General features: G+C 34.2%; 1 protein-coding gene across 1 annotated transcript in view; it reads right to left on the reverse strand.

The window, feature by feature from the left end:
* Nucleotides 1-470: 470 nt before the first annotated feature.
* The window catches only part of LOC129270523 (cytohesin-1-like), a 36,178-nt gene continuing 17,001 nt past the window's right edge, over nt 471-19,647 (reverse strand). Inside the window, exons 6-9 of the mRNA XM_054907892.2 lie at nt 16,823-16,899; nt 13,947-14,018; nt 13,034-13,182; nt 471-4,865 (exon numbers count right to left, since the gene is read on the reverse strand). Coding sequence (XP_054763867.2) covers nt 4,787-4,865; nt 13,034-13,182; nt 13,947-14,018; nt 16,823-16,899 — 377 coding nt within the window. The 3' untranslated portion in view covers nt 471-4,786. The remainder of the gene's footprint in view (nt 4,866-13,033; nt 13,183-13,946; nt 14,019-16,822; nt 16,900-19,647) is intronic.

Below are 19,647 nucleotides of genomic sequence, written 5' to 3' on the forward strand. Positions count from 1 at the left end.
AGTTGATGATTTATCAGAAATATCCATTTTGTTTTCTCTTACCCTAGATATTTCCTTATTATCTCCATGTGAATCAATTCACTGATGTAACAAATATTCAAGACGGTAGCAATTACTTTACAGATTTAGTAATTAGATGATCGAAAGCTCCTGCCAACTGACAAAGATATCCTGAAATTTCAGCTCATTCCATGAATAAAGACATGGACTTCTGGGGGATTTACTCAAACCTAAGAAAGGTTTTGAAAAATTGGCTCTAAATATTGCAGACATTGTGCTGAAAGTTATATGCAAAACTGTTTGTGCAACCAGAGCTGTGAACCTTTTGAATAGCAAATTCGTATCCTGTACCTCAAATATTAATATTTTTTATAAACTTCACTTTCTCGATCAATCCTATTTATTTTTCATGACTCATCAATTGCTCTCCACCATCACATTTTCACATAGAAATAAGACAGAACAAAAGCTTATTTCCTTTATACTGTATATAGATATTTTATTACAAACTCATCATCATCCCTGTTTACAAGAGTTGCACATGATACAAATCATCAGTTTTTTTTTATTTACAACAACCTCATAAAATTGAGATCAAAGACAAACATTTCACACATTTTTACAATTTACAAGACATGTACAATAGCACATTCCTTCTTGCTATAAGGAAAATAAATCACATTTCACAGAAAACAAACTTCTATAGATGAAATAAAACAAACAAATTTTTCTACTTCCGACCGCAAAGTTAACATTTCATTTTACTATGCAAATATAACAACTTATTTTCTCATAATTACTATTTGCAATTGGCTAATTAAAGAAAATGAACAAAAAACCCTTCAAAATATAAAGCCTTCCATACATGCCTCTGTGTAAACCTAACCTTTCTGGTCAAATAAGAGTTGGTCTGTCACTTGTGCATGATAAAAAAATAGAACCTTTTGTCTCAAATCTCCAATGATAATCTCAAAAAGGCAATTGAGAGTTTCAGTCTTAATGTAGTGATTTTTTTATGAACCTAAAATTATACTCATCAAAGAAAAACTCAACTTAGTAAGAGGACTCTAAGCAGGGAAAAAAAGTTTAAAATTTGGTCTGAAGATTGATTAAAGCAGCATAGTTTTGCACCCATTTACAATGACAAAAATGCATCATTAACATTAAAGGCCAATCTTATCAAATAAATGATGAATGTTTTCAACTGATTTTATACATCTGAAGTAGATACAAAATGACTGCTAAAGATTGAGAAATATTGTGGTAAAAAATATTTGATGCCTTGTTTACATTTGCTACAGTCATTTAGATGGATTAATCTACTATTTTTCCTTGGAATATGAAAGGTAACATACTGTATGTGGCTACACGCTACAACTTTTCTGTTAACAATACCTATAGCTATTAGATATCATCTATTGGGCATGACCACACATGTAGAAAAGACAAAGGCATACAGAAAGGGTTTTGAGTCTTTGAAGATCATGCAATTTGTAACTGGCTATACCAACACATTCATAGAAATCATAAAAGGGCTGTACATTGTATGATGCTACTGAGGATGTTCTTGAGGGCTACAATTCTAATGAATTAAATAATTTGCATGACTCCACCCTAAACAAAACCGTAGAGGCGAAAGAGGTCATAAATCCTTCAGGAAATCGTACAATCTTTGCAATCTACCACAAGGAGTTTGTGAAATAGAGGGGTACAATTAGTGTAGTTCCCTCTGTGATGATTGTAGACCAAATATAAATGAGGAAAAGTTGATATAAAATTGAATCGCAGTGGTATTCCAACAAGTAAATGATAACACCCAATGTGTAAAGTACCAGATGAATCTATATGAAAATATTCAAGAAATGTGAAAATAAATAAGAAACATCATTATGGATCAATGATGCCTACTGCAGCCATCTTTACTAATGCCAATAAAAGCATTTCCAGAATATTCCACTATACTACACAAGATAAACCAACATTGCTGGTTTATTCAGTTTGTATTTTTCTACACAGCTACATTATTACCTTAGTGGAATGTACAACATCAAGCATGTATGTGAAATGGACTATGTAGTTTATTTCAACTACATACAGGAAAGGAAATCTACATGGTAGTTACTTACACAAGACACAAGGCTAAATCATGGTTATGGGAACCACTTGTCTGTTTGTACACAAGCACTTCACAAAGTGAATGGAGGTGGAAATAGGGAACCAATGCGTGTGACTGAATGAAGCGCTGCTGTAGAAAGTGAACTGTGGTTCCCAATTTCACGATAATGCCACACACAAAAATTCACGACTGATAATTAACAAAGTTTGCACACTAACCACATTCAACTCAACATTCTAAAATGCATGATCTAGATCAACTTATCCACATAGTGCAGCTATATCAATTTTATAACACATAGACAAATTTGGGTGTAAATTATATTCTTAAAATGAAATTTTGTATTAAAATTGCAGTGGGGATCAGCACGATTCAAAATTATCAGCTGCTTAAAAAATAAATTAGCTCTTCATTCATGATCATCAAATTCTTCCTACCCTCCCCCCATTTGTTATTATGCCAATGCACAACGAAAGAAAATTTTTATAAATATGGAGGCTGCAGTGTGCAAAATTTCTTAATACCATATTCAATGACATTACAACACAGACTAAAAAACATAACTGGTATACACAATTATAATAACATGGCAAGTTTTTAAAACCACCTTTGTCTATACTCTGTCTTTTTCCTACGATAAACATTGATAAATTCACACATAATTTGACACTAAACTGCATGTTGGTATCACACGAGTTGAAAAGGTTTGATTCAGTACAAACAAAACTTAACACAATTCTTTTTTTTTTCATCCTTACAGAAAGTTATTTTCCTATGCGCAATCCTTACACCTGTAGATATAATTCAATGTGATATAAAATAATCAAACATGACAACAGTATTTGATCAATGAGAGAGTAAAAAATACATGATATAGTGCATGATGACAGAGAAACTAGAAAAGTGGAATAAATTGAAGACCAAAGTATGTTCAAAGTTTAACATTTCATGAAGAATATCAAGTCTGAATTATGAGGTAAGAAAAAAAATCAGAGAAAAAAGAATGTAAATGTAAATCATAAATTTGAAATGTAATAATAAATTCATCTTCATTTGATATTGATTTCTTTCAGAAGATTAATACATGTTTAGTCCAAATACATGAAAATCAAAAAATTAAATTTCAATCAAGCATAATTATGGAATATGAAAAAATAAAAATACATTGTTTCAAATATCTAATTAATTTTTAGGGGGAAGGGGGGAGGTTGATAATCATAGCTTTTGGAGAATGCAACAATTCATATCAGACGAACAAAGGTTGTAGAATATATCCTGCATAAATACTAAATGTACACGTATGTATATATTATCTCTTCAGGTATATGCAAAGTTACCTTATATATAAACATAAATGGTAGTCAACAGCCTTCAGTCTACATTTAACACTTGATTCACTTAGACCACACTTTTATTGGGTTCCATGACATTTGCTCCTGCGACAATTACTCCTTCATGTACTTAAAACTTCACACATAAAGCCAAATATAAACCCAAGCTTCACAAAGCTTACCTAACCTTAATCATAATCCTCACATGATTCTGAACAAAAAAAACACATCACAACCCTAACCTTTGCCTAATATCTTCAGAGAAATTAGCGGACGAGCAATTGTCTGAAGAGCAAATGTCGCTTAACCTTCTATGGAGTACTTATTGCAAATTTATTTACCAAAATTTTTTTTTTAATCCAGCAGAAAAAAGCATTGAAAATTTAAAATTTGAAATGAAAGAAAAAAGAAAAGGTTTTATGATAATGCAATATATTTCACTGATTTGTTCATGTAGATTATCTCGGTTATGAATTTTGAATGATGAAGAAATTAAGCATTCCATAGACATGGATGGACTAAAGTCCTTACTGGTATTTATTTGACTCCAGGCTAACTTATGGCAATGCCACCCAATGTCATAATAAGCTGGAAAAGCCAAACTAAGTTTAGTGACCATTGAATATTGAGTTGTTTATGAATAGTGATACACATACTTAAAGAAACCATAGACCAATAGCCCCCTCCCCCCCCCAAAAAAAAAGGGGTTATGCACAATAAATTTGTCCAAACAAAATAGCTTACTTTTGTTTCATTGTTTATTTATGTGAAGATACTTGTGCTGTTTATATTCATCATAAGCTGCAAGTCCAAGGCAACAAGAAAAGTAGTGCTTGAAGTGTTTTCTCTATGTTTCACAAACACTATTTTATTTTGGATGACAGGTTATAGCATGTAAGAAAGTGATTTCATCTTACAGTTTGCTGGCAAAGTGTGAATTGATAAACCAGGAGGGGGGGGGGAGAAAAAGAGTGCCGGACTAAAAAAAAATCAGTTAATGAAACGTTCCCCACGTGTATCCATCATATTCTCAGGGATGTCACTAAGAATTCATTTTAAAAAGTCTGAAAATCATCTATAATGACCCCCTTCCTACATGAAAAAAGGTGTTTTGTATGGCCAAAATGTGTTTAAAAAGTCTGAATTTGGACTTGAGTCTGAAAAGTGGCATCACTGGATTTTGTTCTTAAACTGATGATACAAGAGCTTGGAAGCTGGTCAAACTTGGTCAGTTTTCACTTTTTTCGAGAGTAGGCTTGAGCTCCTTTCTCTCTCCATCCGGGATGCTATTGGCTTGGTTCCTATCCTAAATAGATGGTTGTCTCTCGTCAGCTTTCGCTCATGTTTCCGCCTTGTGTGACGCTTTCTTCTTTCGGGCTTCAAGCATCTCATAGAATGGATCTCGACTGATACTGGCCCTGTACATAAAGAAGAGAAGACGGGGAACAGGGAAAGAAAAGAATGATAAATATCCACTTTGATCAATGAATCACTGAATGCTTTTATAACAGCTGAACAATACAGTTAACATTGCCTAAGTCGAATCTGCATGGACTGACGAAAAAAGCTTGGTCTTAGACTTGGGAAATATCAACTTAGAAGGGTTAAAACAACAGAATATTATAAAGAGAAGAACTTGAAAATATATTTGACTGACTAAAATGATTATTTGACTTTAATATGCAAGTTTGACTCAAGCAAGGTTGACTGTATTTGCAAGGAGATAAGAGTAGTATATATCACTTTCTCTTCATCTTTTGAGGCATTTTTTTCGCTAGCAAGACTGACAAGGTCTTCCATTTTAAAAACATCTCCAATGTCGACTACAAAGCCTGTGAAAGGTGATAATTATCTTCATGTCACTTGTATTCTGAACCAGGAAGACAAACAAGAACTGACACACATAACCTTAAAGATAAGGATATTGATCTTCCATCAATCCATCTTTCCACCAATAACTTTCCCATAACAAATATGTCAGATTGAATCGCAATGACGTTGCTTTACTGACAGGACACTGTTAATCCTCCATCTGACCAGACATAAACACCATCATTTGCCCGAGGAACGACCTGCATGCTTCTTCCACAACAGATATAAATCTATATTTCATAGTCATTGAATCTTCACGTACACCTGTTCGTTCCCTGTATCTATTTTGAAGATTAAATGGTTCAGGGCTAAGTGACACAAATATTAGCAATTGATCATTGAATAATGTTTATGATTAATTTACCATATGTACAATCAATAATGATAATAAACTGTATGATCAGTCACTAAAGCTGTGTGCTATTGCACCCATATGATGAGTCGGGCAAGAAAGCATTAAGTTCATCAAGGACTTTCAGATATATGCAACAGCCCTGAAACATAAAGCATAATGCTAGATCATAGAGTTGATTTGAATCATTGAAGATCAATGTAACTGATCAGAAAAATAAGCTCTTTGATGATTATCAGTATAGGCACTTAAGAAAATCTTGGATTGAACACCTTTCCTTTTCTTTCAGTGGTCCGGTGAAAATGGGTTTAACCCCTGTCAAGTATATTAATTTGCTATGTGATATCATCAAGTAGAGACATGTATCTTAACTGGTCATTTTCAAGAAGTGGGCGACACCTGTACAAAATCAATGGGGACTGTAGTAATCAGTAGTCGAAGGGTTTAGCATGAAATGTAACTGGGGCCTCTTGATTAATACCTTCCCATCATAAACAGCTGTTTGTAGCACTGTCTGCGGTCTCACCAAAAGAGATTACCCAGACCCAGACGAAGGGCCCATTTCATTAAAACTTACAACTATTGTAACTTTGCCATTATTGTAACCTCTGTGAAAACCTTCATTGTGATTGGCTGCTCAGCCTTGTTGCCATGGTGGTTGCCATCATAGTTGTAAGTCGTTACAAAAAAGGCCACTAAATCGACAGTCACGACTTGTTTTCTTTCGATCAGGAGACTCCCGGCCAGTCGGCCAACTCCGGGAGACAATAACAACCGCTTTGAGTCCAAAGACGGGAAATCCTTTGATTAGCACAACAGGAAATTTAATAGTGGGTTGTTTTTTGCTCCCTCTCTAGACGCCCCTTAGTAGGTGATCTGCTCAATATCATATTCAGAGGTAATGGCTGGTATGTAATCACTCATATGTGACAATATTTTCCATGATCACGAGATAGCTAAATGTAGAAAATGTTGTATCTTGTATCTCTAATTTATCTAATCTAATTGCCATTTGTTTTGTTTTTCATATCATAATTTCAAATCACAATATGAGCTAAGAAATTGAGCATAATGGTAATTGCAACTTTCAACATATGATACATTTGATCTCAAACTATATATATTTTTAAGGAAGTCATTCTAAAAAATCACTCAAACTTTTTTTTTATATCTAAAATTTGAATCATGAGGACTTAATTTCACTATCATTTCATTTTTAATTATTTTTTATCAGATAAGGATGTATTGTATGTTTTTTCTTTTGCTGTAAATTTCATTGAAATAGGAATACATTGAATTAGTACTAGCGCATACACTTTCATTTCTTTCTAGACATTTTCTAAAAATGATTTTTTTTTTTTTTCAATTTTATACTATTTCTTTAAATTCAAATGCTAGAGTGAACAAAAATCAATGAGGAAAGGTGGGGGGGGGGGGGTAGACAGAAGTAGCATAGGCAGTAAGTGTTCATAATAGCTATATCCATTGACTAATTGACGGTTGGCAGCAACAAGAAAACTGGAGCTTAAACTGTAACACCACTTTTCAATATTTGATACAGTGACCCAATTTGAAGACAAGGAAGATGTCCACCATATTCATCTTAATGATCTCCAACATAAACGTGACAACTTTCATTCGATGGTCATACAAGACTCATGTTCCAAGCGATGGCCCTTGAAATGGGAAACAAAAGACTCTATGACTTCCTGAATCCTGATAAACATACACTCCTTTTGAACAATTCACATCGGATATGGAATGATGCCAAGGTGGGGTTTATTACAGGGTAAAATCATCATCTTACAGAAACACAAGGTGGAATAAGTGAGGGTGGTGGGGGGGGGGGGGTGTAGCACATGTCCATGTCGATTGAAATCGCTTTTAAGAATACATCAGGAGTGCAGGATTAAGTAGTACAATTATCAGCAAGAAATTAATGAAAGTAATTAAAATGGGTTATACAATGAGCATTGCTGTCAGTGGATAATATATATTTCATTAGGCATACTTAAATCCCCAAACCAAATAGGTCTGATACAATAGTACTGGAGAGTTTGACAAGAGTATTACTATGTTAGCTCTCCTTATTTTACTTGAAACAACACAACAAATCCGCTTAAATGTTGTCTTTACGTTGTTTGCTGTACTTGCAAAAAGGATTTTTCAAGGGGGAGGGGGGTTATCGACGTGCAAATCACATAGCCACTTCAAATCCAAAATGTAACTACCCTGCTCTTTCGAAAGCAATAATGAAAGAACAGACTTCTCAGATATTATCCATATTTTGCTTTCATGAATTATAAGAATGTCACTTGATAACATTTGAAAGCAAAAGATATGGTATTATTCGTAGCCAGGAATTTCCTTATGAGAAAGAAAGAGAAGAACATCCACACATTCATTTGTGAAACCTCACATGGAAGTAATATAATACTTCAAACAAAATACTAATTTCACTTCCGGACAAAAATGAGTCAAACCAAAACGTTTGGTTTTCTGAGCTTTCACCACTATTTTTAGACAGTATATCAATTGTATCAATTTTCAAATTTGAATATCAATCAAGAAGCAAAATTCTACAAATTAACTCTACTGGGTGAGCCTTCCCAGAAATTCCTGGAAGAGATGATAATCAAAGTTTACTCTACGGGTTTCATACCAGCAATACTTAGATCTTTTACCACTAAAAATGAAAACAATTAATTGAACGCTAAACTTAAAAGATTAAAAAGACATGTTATGATATAACTTGCTGGAGATGATAGTCCTGAAATAAAAATGGCTTCTTATAAAATACATGGAATGGACTCAAGAAATTTACTTGATATGCTGATTATCTACCGGTAGGCATAAAATGAAGTCATATAGGCATCCAGCATGCAATGAGTGCTTAAAACAAAAAAAATCTGAAATTCATTACGAAGATTGGAATTCTTTCATGCCCCTTGTAAAAATGGCCATAAGATCTGCGTTCATAGGTTAAACTTAAAATTAAAGCATTCGCTGTATATATATATTTCACATATAGGGGGCTTTTCTGATGTTACACATGCACCTTTGAGAATCTCTCTTGTCATCTATTGATAGCATTACCTTTCCAATAAAACTATGCACAGGAAAAACCAACTGTAAAAATAAATACAGTCTCTTATCGAAAGAAATAAAATCATGTTTTAAGTATCAAATTTGACATTTTAATTTCAAAGAATTTCTATAAACAATCGGACTAACAATGAACCGAGACTGAAAATTTGAACGGTCTTGTTACATTAAAAAATCTAATTGTTTGATGCATCTGTTGTCAGCAAACATAAAACCTTCAATGGAAGAACACAAGGTCTTTCCTGTAATTTGTTAAAAGGTGTTTCCTAATCAAATCAAAGTTTGGGAAATTGCCAATGGTGGATAAAACATTCCAGTTGATTGTTCGTGTATGGTGTAAGGTAAAAAAAAAGCATGCGCTGAAAAAAAAATTAGTCATGTAACGGAGCAATTATCGAATTTGTAAAACATGGCACTACCTCCATGTTTCTAATCACATAGTAATTTACCAGGGGAGATTCTCACAAAGCAATGCATAACTTTACAAATGACTAAAAGCTGAAGTGCCAAATATATTGCCAAAATAATTTCTTTATGTCTCAGTGTGATTGTCTACTTTCTTTCATTGGGTTAGTGCTATTCCTGTTGTTCGCAAAGTCGTTTGTAACTAAACAAAGAGTTTTAACTCCCTGATCTATAATTGTAAAGACAATAGCTAAACTTATTCATGACAATTCTAACAGTGGTAGAGTCTCAGTACATTGCCCTATGAATTCACAATGGAAGTCATGGTTTATTCTGCTGCTGCATTAATATGCTTTTCACACTGTACTTTTTTCCCTTAACCCCAGGAAATTGGTGGGGCTAAGGGGGGGCCTTAGCCCCACCAATTTCCTGGGGTTAAGCTTAGCCCACTTCCTTTTCACACTACGTTTTAGCAAAGTGGGCTAGCACGGTAAATAGTATGGTACTATCTGGCCCTGCAAAAAAGTAGGGTTAGCCGGCTTATTGTGGTGCTAGCACCACAAACAATTGTGGTGATAAGAGATGCAGTGTGAAACAAAACTGGGCTAAGGAAAAGTGGGGCTAAGCATTAGCCAATCACAGAAGTCGAATTGCACGTTAATCACGCTCTGTATGGTAAAATCATCAATATTCATGAGCTGTGGGATAGTCCGGGTTCAAGGCGTTAACCCCGGCTCAGCAGATAGTATGGGGTTAAGAAAGACAGTGTGAATCCAAAAAAAGATAGTATGAGGTTAAGGATAGTCCGGGGTTAAGGATAGTATGGGGTTAAGGAAATGCAATGTGAAAAGCATAATAGAGTATTCCCAGGGACATGTTCCTCTTGATACCTTCCAAAACCAAATGACCTTTCACAATGACAAATCAAAAATAGATCCTGCTGCATGCCGAGAACGACTGGCCCTCGCAGCCCAACCCAATGCTTCACGGTTTTCCCCCAGCATTTTATCTTTTTAATTTGGGATCATGGCGGTCGCGGTTCCTGTACGTCATTTAGTAAGGCATGTAGTGTTTGGGAAGACTAGGATAGGCTTTAACAATACTGAATCATAAAATAGATTATCACAGCCTTGCCAAGGATGTTTCCTTCCATAAATACCTGGCTTTTTTCACATCCATATGGTCCTGTGTTCACATAAACGAGACATCTGCTTGTCTTAAAGACATTTATAGAAATAAAGTTAATCCCTTTCTGATTCCAAAGAGATGATGTTATAAATATAAATAGAATGTTTAATAGATAATAATATCAAAACCACCATGGATATTTCTTGGTGAGGCAAACTCTCCTTCATTCGTCAAGGTAATCGGGTTTACTTTTTAAAACCAATAAAGCTAGTTTTTATGACTTTCTCTAGACAAATATAAAGACTTTAGCCTCCAAGAAAATGATAAAGTTTGAAACATAAAGAGGATGGAAAGCTTTGATCATTTATAAAGTGTGCACAGTCTCATATACAACTATCAGTGGCGGATCGTGACCCGGAGGAGACAAAGGATTGGAGGGGCACAGTATTGTTCACAAACAATACAGTGCCCCTCCAGTCATTGTCTCCTCCAGGTCACGGTCCGCCACTGTCAACCGTCATAAAACGCATAAACCCAAACTTTTAGCAGTTATATTATTAATAGGAACATACTAAGTCAGAAGTGGTTTTCATATATTGCAAGGGGAGCGGATTCAGGGGGGAGGGGGTAGAAGAGACATGTCCCCCCCCCCCACCTTCCCGGGTCAATTTAATTCAAGAAATAAGAAATGCATTGCTTGAACCTTTTCATCCCAGAGATGGTCATTACAAATATACTACAAATAATGAACTGATAGTTCTCTATCTTTATATGCTTCCCCTGCCTTGAAGTGATTTATTCAATGTACATCAAAACGTGACAGGAAATAGAAGCTTTATGTTAAGGCCTTGGTGCAGTTTATGTTCAAAACAATCGCTGATAAATTGAAATCCAATTGATGAGACTAGTAATTAAAGAGTTCTTGTACCTGAGTCACTAATAAAGAAGCATCACTTCAGATAGGAGAAAAGGGGACTTTTATCCAGGAAAAAAATATATATGATTAGAAATATCAAAGTTTTGAAACTTTTTTATTTTTATGTATTTTAAGTCATATACAAACCAGAATCCTTTGAAACTTTCTCTATTATTTCCCCTTGTAAATGAACCTTTCAAAATAGGATTTTATGTGTTATCATTTTATCGCTGAATGAATGATCAATATCAATTTATTTGTCATGGAAATAAGCATAGGGGTAGCTTTCTCAATTCCTTTATATTCCCTAGTTAAATGATTTTTCTGATCACAATTCATTTCAATTTCAAAATTACATCCTTTGATTAGAATCTGATTGAACTTGTTCTTCCTATTTCATAAAAAATAAAGAAATATTATGGATGGGTTATTTGTAATGGAAATTAGTATAGGGGTAGCTTTCACAATTCCTTTATATCCCTAATTAAATGTTTTTCTGATCACAATTCATTTCAAAATTACATCTTTTGATTATAATCTGATTGAACGTTCTTCCCATTTCATGAAAATATAAGACATATTATGGATGGGTACAAGCTAGTGCTGCTTCTAGTAAACCCTTGCAAAAAATATAGACAGATGTTTTGATGCTTAGCATCGGAATCTTTACACAGCTAAACAGACTTCTGTATACTGAGCTATGACTTACAGATTTTTTGGAACCATTACAAACTATTTTTTATATTCAAGAATAGATATTTATCAAAATTTGAATAATCACTAGGGTTAACCAATTTCTCTGATTCTGAAAAGGTGCCCTAAATAATTGTTAGCGATCAATATATAACCACCAGTATATGCTATGGTGTGATAAAAGTGTCTGCACATCTCAAGAATAAATGAAAGCAAGGCATGGAACACAACATATTTCATTATGGTCGAATTCAGATGTGTCCATCCGGTATAAAAAGGGTCCCTTAGTAAGATCGAAAGTTCACTTCTTTGTCTGAAGTACTTGTACTTTTAAAATGACTAATTCCAAAGAGCACATGCTATTGGGATTGGTCTTATCTATGCATGATAATATTGGTTTCACTGAAGCAAATGAAAAGGTATCTCTGGAATATAGGAGGTTCCCCATGACATAGGGAAAGAAACTGGATAAACTGCATGGGATAAACAAACACTGAAACTACAAAAAATCCTTTCTTAAAACTTTCAATACAACGTTTAATATTTATAGTGAGATTAACAATGACTTTTCTCACTTTCTCTTTCATTTTTTCTATAGACCACTAAAAATATAACTAAAAAGCTTGCCTCAAGGTACATTACACACAATGAATTATAAATACCCAAGCAGCCCAACAATAGCCAATGTAGCAAATATATCAAGCAATTTTTAAATAATTCATACTTTTACTGGTGTCCTTTTTTGAGCCAAATCTATTTATGAACATCAATCCCACAATTATGTCAGACAAGTCACCATTGAAACCAATGTGAGTGAGAACATGGCCATCTTTCTCCTTTAGAAGAAATGAAATTTTTGTAACTTGCATGACAGGATTTTTTTTTTTTTTTTTAAATCTTCAGGGGCTACTTTTCACAACTTACTGCCTAAATCTGTAACACTGGATAAGCTTTAGTTAACATTGCAATGAATGGGGGCTTTCAAGGGCTTGTTTCCAGTGCTCTTTTGATCATTTTGGGGGCTAAATGGCCCCAACCCCCCCCCCCATATCATTTTTTCCCTGTTGCATGATCCTTTGGCCATTGTTCAGTTTTAGACAGAAGGTGATACTTACTGCAGTGCATGTATCCATTCTTTCTTTTCTTCATCCGTTGTTGCTGACATACGATATGATGTGTGTCTACCTTCTACCACCCTGCCATCTCCGTGTGTCTTCGCTGCCTTGATCACGCTCTTATTTGTTGTTACCAGCTCAAAACATTGCTACAAGGTTAGGAATAAAAAATAGAAGAAAATCAGATTTACGATTGTCAATAAAAAATAATCACAGTTCCATAAATCAATGAAAAAGGGAGAGTTACTCTCCCTGTGAAGTTGGATTTTATGCAAGGTGGTCTGACAAAAATATTGAAAGAAGTTATTTTGATTGCTGCGTTGCTTTCCCTACTAAAACTACTTGCACTATGATTAATAATAAAACTTCTGTTTGTCCTTACTAACTCAAAACATTACTTCAAGTTTAACATGAAACGAGTACTGATATGATAAGCAAAGTTACACTTGTGGTGAAAGTAATCATGATCATTTTTTAGTTCTTATTCCTTTCTCTTTATACCTCAAAGTTTATTCACAGAATGCTAAAAAACGAAATGTTTTTAAACACAATCTACCACTGCTTTATATCTTTAAGGAATACACAGTTACAACAAATATAGATTGGAATGTAATTAGGACAGGGGAAAGGTCATTTGCCTACTCATTTTCAATTTTAGGCAAAGGGCTGTGCCACAAAGTATGTATCAAAACTCATTTATGCGACAATTTCCTGAAATTATTTGTCCGTTTTCCCCATTTTCTTAAAAATTTGTAATGCTCTCGAACAATAAGACTGGGTCAGTGCATGAAGTGAAGTAAGAATGGAGAAAATGGGGGTTGGACATAGAAAATGGCCAATTATCTCCTGATATTGGCGCCAAGTACATCTTATTATGAATAAAAGATCAGAAAGTCATTGTAGTCCCACTTACTGCTTTTTTGTTATCTTCTACTTCCTGAACTTGAAGATTCTCTAGCGGAATGATACCCTTTGGTTCACGATCCTAAAAGATGAAAGAGAAAAAAAAGACATTATGATGAACATTCATAGTATCTACTCTATCAACATTATAAAATAAGACTTCGCTTTTATGACTCAGATGTAAGATTTTTAGTTGATTGTAGGATGTTACCAAGTGAAAGCAAAACCTAGATATGATATCATTGTGGGCTTTGTATCTAGTTCATTAAATGTGTTCTATAACTTTATCATATTATTATTGTTGATTCCCCCAAAAATGATGAATATGGAATAGAAATGTAAATATCTCAAAGCGATATGTGGACACATTATATATGTTGAGGGGTCTTAGTTGGGTATGCAAAGCTGCCAACCTCAACAAGAACGTTTCAGTATTTTAAAGGCTGAAAATCAGTACAACTTGGTAACTCTGGGCATGATTTAAACTCTTCCTCAAATGAGCATCATAACATGGACCATAGAACTATAGTAAACATTGTGGTAAGAATAGAATAGGGTGTGAGGGGGAAGGGATTTTAGACTTGACAATGTGTTATCGAGGTACGAAGGGGCTGTCATCTTGTTAGGAACATGCATTAGCTTCATGTAGGAAACAAACAACAGATGTTGAACAGGTGGGACTATGACACTCTTCTATTTAATTTCAAGTTAATACCTCTCTCTCTTCTCTGTCTGTCTCTGTCTGTCTGTCTCTCTCTCTCTGCCTGTCTCTCTCAGAATATCATTTTTTTCTCTCTATTTCTGCCTTCATTTGTAAGGCCCTTCTTTTCACCTTTATACATACTTATTTAAAGGCAATATTTTTCTATACACTTTCATCTTTTTTATTTAACAACTTGATCTCCCTTCCTACTTACACTCTTAATTAAATGTACATGGAATAAAAAAGAAGAAAATTTCCTATAAAATCTAACACGTCTCCTGTCATGTTTTGTTGTCCTATATCTTTCTCAATTCAAACACACTTCACCATCTTTATCAACTGATATCTATTTCATCTCTTTTACATGTTGTATAGTTTCTATTAAAATCCCCCCCCCCCTCACTCTTGACTTTCTCAGCTATTTTTATTTTATCCCTCCTTCTTTTTCTTTCTCTCTCTCTGTCATTTTGTAGATTTTTATATCCTTTTCTTCTTTTCCTTTTATCATTCATCCTCACTTACTCCCACTGTCTGTATGTATGTCTCTGTCTTTCCCTCTCATCTGTATCTGTCTATCTACCTATCTCTCAATCTATATGTGTCTCTCTGTCTTTCTCTCTTTTATTACCACTCTCTTCTGTCTACCCTCATCTCTTTAATGAAGGAAGTCAAGAGTTTCTGGGTGGCTGAACCTATGAGTCAGTTCTCAAAGCAGTTACAAACAGGAAACTGTGGCGGCGCTAGGTCAGTCAGGTACCTCAGGTGTCATCTAAATAATCCCCTTGTCTAACTCTTACTTTCTTACAACCGATTTTCATGAGAAGCTAATCCCCATGTCCAACTCTAGTTTCTTACAAGCTGTGCCAATAAGATGCACTGTCCCCCCTATTGAAGTATTCATATGAACTTTCAAAGAACAATCAAACAATCACAGTCTGACTGAAATAATCCATTACATATTAGATATTTACTTAAACTGAACTCAGGTTTAATTTAAACTCTTGTCTTAAAGGACAAGTCCACCCAAACAAAAAGTTTATTTGAATCAAAAGAGAAAAATCCAACAAACATAATACTGAAAATTTCATCAAAATCTGATGTAAAATAAGAAAGTTATGACATTTTAAAGTTTTGCTTAATTTCACAAAACAGTTATATGCACATCCTGGTGGTTATGCAAATGAGGAGACTGATGACGTCATCCACTCACTATTTCTTTTGTATTTTATTATATGAAATAGGGAGTATTCTATTTTTCTCCTCATTGTCAAGTGAAACAACAATTAATTCCTCCCTGAACATGTGGAATGAGCATTGTTTAATACGATATGATTCAGTCAAGTTGGTCCTCATTGTCAAATCTATAAAATATGAAATATTGTATAATTCAAACAATAAAAAACAAAAGAAATAGTGAGTGAGGGACATCATCAACTTCTCATTTGAGTTGTGCATATCACTTTTGGTGAAAAATAAGCAAAACTTTAAAGTGTCATAACTTTCTTATTTTACATCCGATTTTGATGAAATTTTCAGTGTTTTGGGAGTTTGATTTTTCTCTTTTTATTCAAATCAAAATTTTTCCGGGGTGGACTTGACCTTTAAGTTATGTTTCAACTATAAATAGCCAATTGTGAAACAAATCTCTAACAGAAGAGTTACAATTTATCAGCTCATTTGACACTGAGATCACTCATAACTGTGTGGGAATGATAAATGACACAGATGTCTTCACCATTTAAGAGTGAGCAAAGACTCCCAGTAGGAAAAAGAAACATGAAAAAATTGCAATGTTAACAAAATTGTGACATTTTTTGCTTCCCATAATTTTAGCAGACCATGTTCTAAATGAAACTGGACTTCAGAATACAGGCCTTAATGTTTTGTGATGGACAAGAAAATATCTCGGGCATTATATACACATATTTATAATTATTAAAGGGTGACACATGTACAGTCCCGGTTCAATTGCTTCCATTTAAAACTTAAAACGCTAAAGGTTAAATTTTCAGATCTTCTTTTTCTTCATGAAAATGGTTTTGATTACAAAGTACAATGCAAGAAGGACGGGTGTTTTATTTGGGGTTTTGTGATGATTGGCTTGAACTGGAGTTTTTCTATGGGAGCAATAGCCTTCCAAACCAATGTCGCAAATTTGTTTCAAGAAAGCAGATGATACTCACTGTTGTGAATTCAAAGTAATAGAGGCAGTTGTCAGTCAGGATGAACCATCGTCTCTTCCATGTCTTATATCGCCCACCTAAAAACAAAGAAAAATAATTATTCATTGATAAACAATTCATTTTCAATATATCAACTGTGCATTGGAAAAGTGTACCTTAGAATTAATAATAAGTGCATGTAAGTGACTAGGACCCTGTTACAGAGAACATATACAATCAATTGTGCAATCAATCGTAAATTATGTAAGTCTATGGTGAACCATGAATTAACAGTTGTGATCGATTGTAATATCAAACATACATGTACCTCTTATACCCCTTTCATAAACCCATTCTCCAATTAGCTGCCTAAGAGTAATGCGGATAATTCAATAAAAATTGCATTCACAAACTCCAAAAATAATCCGCACTATTTTTACGAGCGCCCGTCCTGAAAAAGGCGGATAATCGTCATGAGAACTGCACACGCCTCCTCCGATGCGGTTGTGTTGGAAAAGGGTGACCTTGTGACCGCACCATGGCAATTATCCGCATTATTTGGAAATGCGTTCATAAAGTCAAAATCTGGTCCCGATGCCGCTATTATGCGGATAATTGCAGCATCAAAATAATGCGGATAACTCTGGTCCTCCTCCGATTTTACGACCAAATTATGCTGCTATTAGCCGCATAATTGGGTTTATGAAAGGGGTATTAATACTACACCAAAGATCCAGAGAAATCAGTCACTTTTCAGTAGAAATGAATGTTGAGGTTTTTACACCATATTAAGACGAAAACTCACAAATTCATATATTGAGAATGTTTTCACCAAGCTTTATAGAGAATTTTTTGACAGAAAATCAGATCTTAATGGCATAAAATACTTCTATGCATCTCAAACAGTATGAGTTCCAATTTCTTTTAAATATTTCCTGCTAATAGGAGAAGGTTTGAGTACATGGGGTTGTAAAATGTTAGTTATTTATATTGGTATGAATTTAAAACTAAGTGCAACACTGGGAAAAAGAATGTCCAAGTGAATTTTAGTTTACACATGTATTGGTCAACTATCATATACTTTTAAAAAGGGGGCAAATTAGGAATGGGCTTTTGTAAAGTTTGGTAATTCCTCTCTTTGATAAGTTCAACTAATAACCAAAAATTAAATTAAACCCTTGTTCAAACTTTAAATGTTTGCAATTACTACTTGAAGTGATGGTAAATGTAATCATATGACTTTATTATCCTAACAATAAATCAAAATTTGTAAGATAGTTGTGATGACAAGAGGAAAATGTTTTGATTCCATTAAATTAATTAATAATTTTTTTTTTCAAAGTTAAGAGAGTATTATACTGCTTTCACGTCCCTTTAAGTTTCCCTATTAATGAGAAGTACACATAATACTTTGTATGGGAGTGTAATTATTAAAGTTTTTAACTTAAAGAACTCCTCCACACAGAAAGTGAAACTGCTCTGAATTGAAACAAAGTGGTGATACAATATACCTCATCATTAATAATACTAATAGAGGATATTTATTAGGCGCATAATAACTAGTATACTAGTAGTTCTCTTTGCACTCTACAATTGCGAATAAACAATATCATTTACTCTCTATACAAATGACGTGAGCTAATTTAGTTCCTAATCACACTCCTCTTGACGATACTGGGAAACAATCTATTTGGAGTGAACTCTACATTGATATAGTGCATTGTAAATACTTCTGTCGTGAACTGTGCTTCTTTTTAAGACATTTTCATTAAAAAAAGAGGTAAAATCAACTCTGAAAATGCAAATCTCACTGCAAATTGAGATATCTTGATTTTGAAATAGTGAAATGTGTATGTATGGAAAATCCTGATAGGTTAAACAATGATGGAGTTCCACAAAGGGGGTGTTTTATAAAGCTGCATATAACTTTAACTATGCATGAATTTCAAAATAGATTTTTCAATTACCGGTTATTATAATGAAAGAAATTTAACTAAAGAAAAAAATACTCCCCGCCCCCCCCCCCCCCCAATAACATTCCATGACTTCAAAGATATTTTGAGTTGTCTCATCTGCCTATAAATAATCATGTGATCTTTTTAATTAACACACAGCTTTATGAAATATACCCCTGTACGTAAAGGACATCCTGAAAATGCCTCTTAGCAAGGTACTGGCGTAGTTTCCTTCAGCAAGGAATACATCCACAGAGTGCTGCACTCGACCCAGGGGGCCGTTTCATAAAACTGTTCGTAAGTAAAGAGCGACTTTAAGAACGACTGGTGAACCTTTCTTACGTGCTTATATGCCATTTTTAACAAGAAAGGATCACCAGTCGTTCTTAAAGTCATTCTTTACTTACGAACAGCTTTATGAAACACCCACCGGGTGAGTTAAATGGGTACCGGCAGGAAGTAATTCCTCAAAAAGATGTGTGCGCCTGAATAGGTAGCCTAGCTTAGCCGGGGTAATAATAATGCAGGGCCCACTAGGAGAACAGTTTTCGGAACTGAAGTGGCTACCCTGGGTAAATATACTGTTGTTATTATTATCATTACCCTTTATGAAAAGATGTAAAGACAGATGCTTGTTATTTTTGGTGATATAAATCAGGGAATAATGGTCATAAAGTGACTGGTTTCTTTTTTTACCCTTTGATGAATAATGTTGGGTCAATGGTGGTTGACATGATGATATGAAATACACTAATTTTGATTTCATGAAGTGCATACTTTAGTTTAGAGAGCATCAAAAACCCAGATTCAAATACCACCTTGGTATCTAACACTGAAACCATGGTAACCAATCATTACAAAAAAAATGCATGACAAATATGGCAATTAAAG

This window comes from Lytechinus pictus, chromosome 10 (genome assembly GCF_037042905.1).
Source record: "Lytechinus pictus isolate F3 Inbred chromosome 10, Lp3.0, whole genome shotgun sequence".
NCBI lineage: Eukaryota > Metazoa > Echinodermata > Echinoidea > Temnopleuroida > Toxopneustidae > Lytechinus > Lytechinus pictus.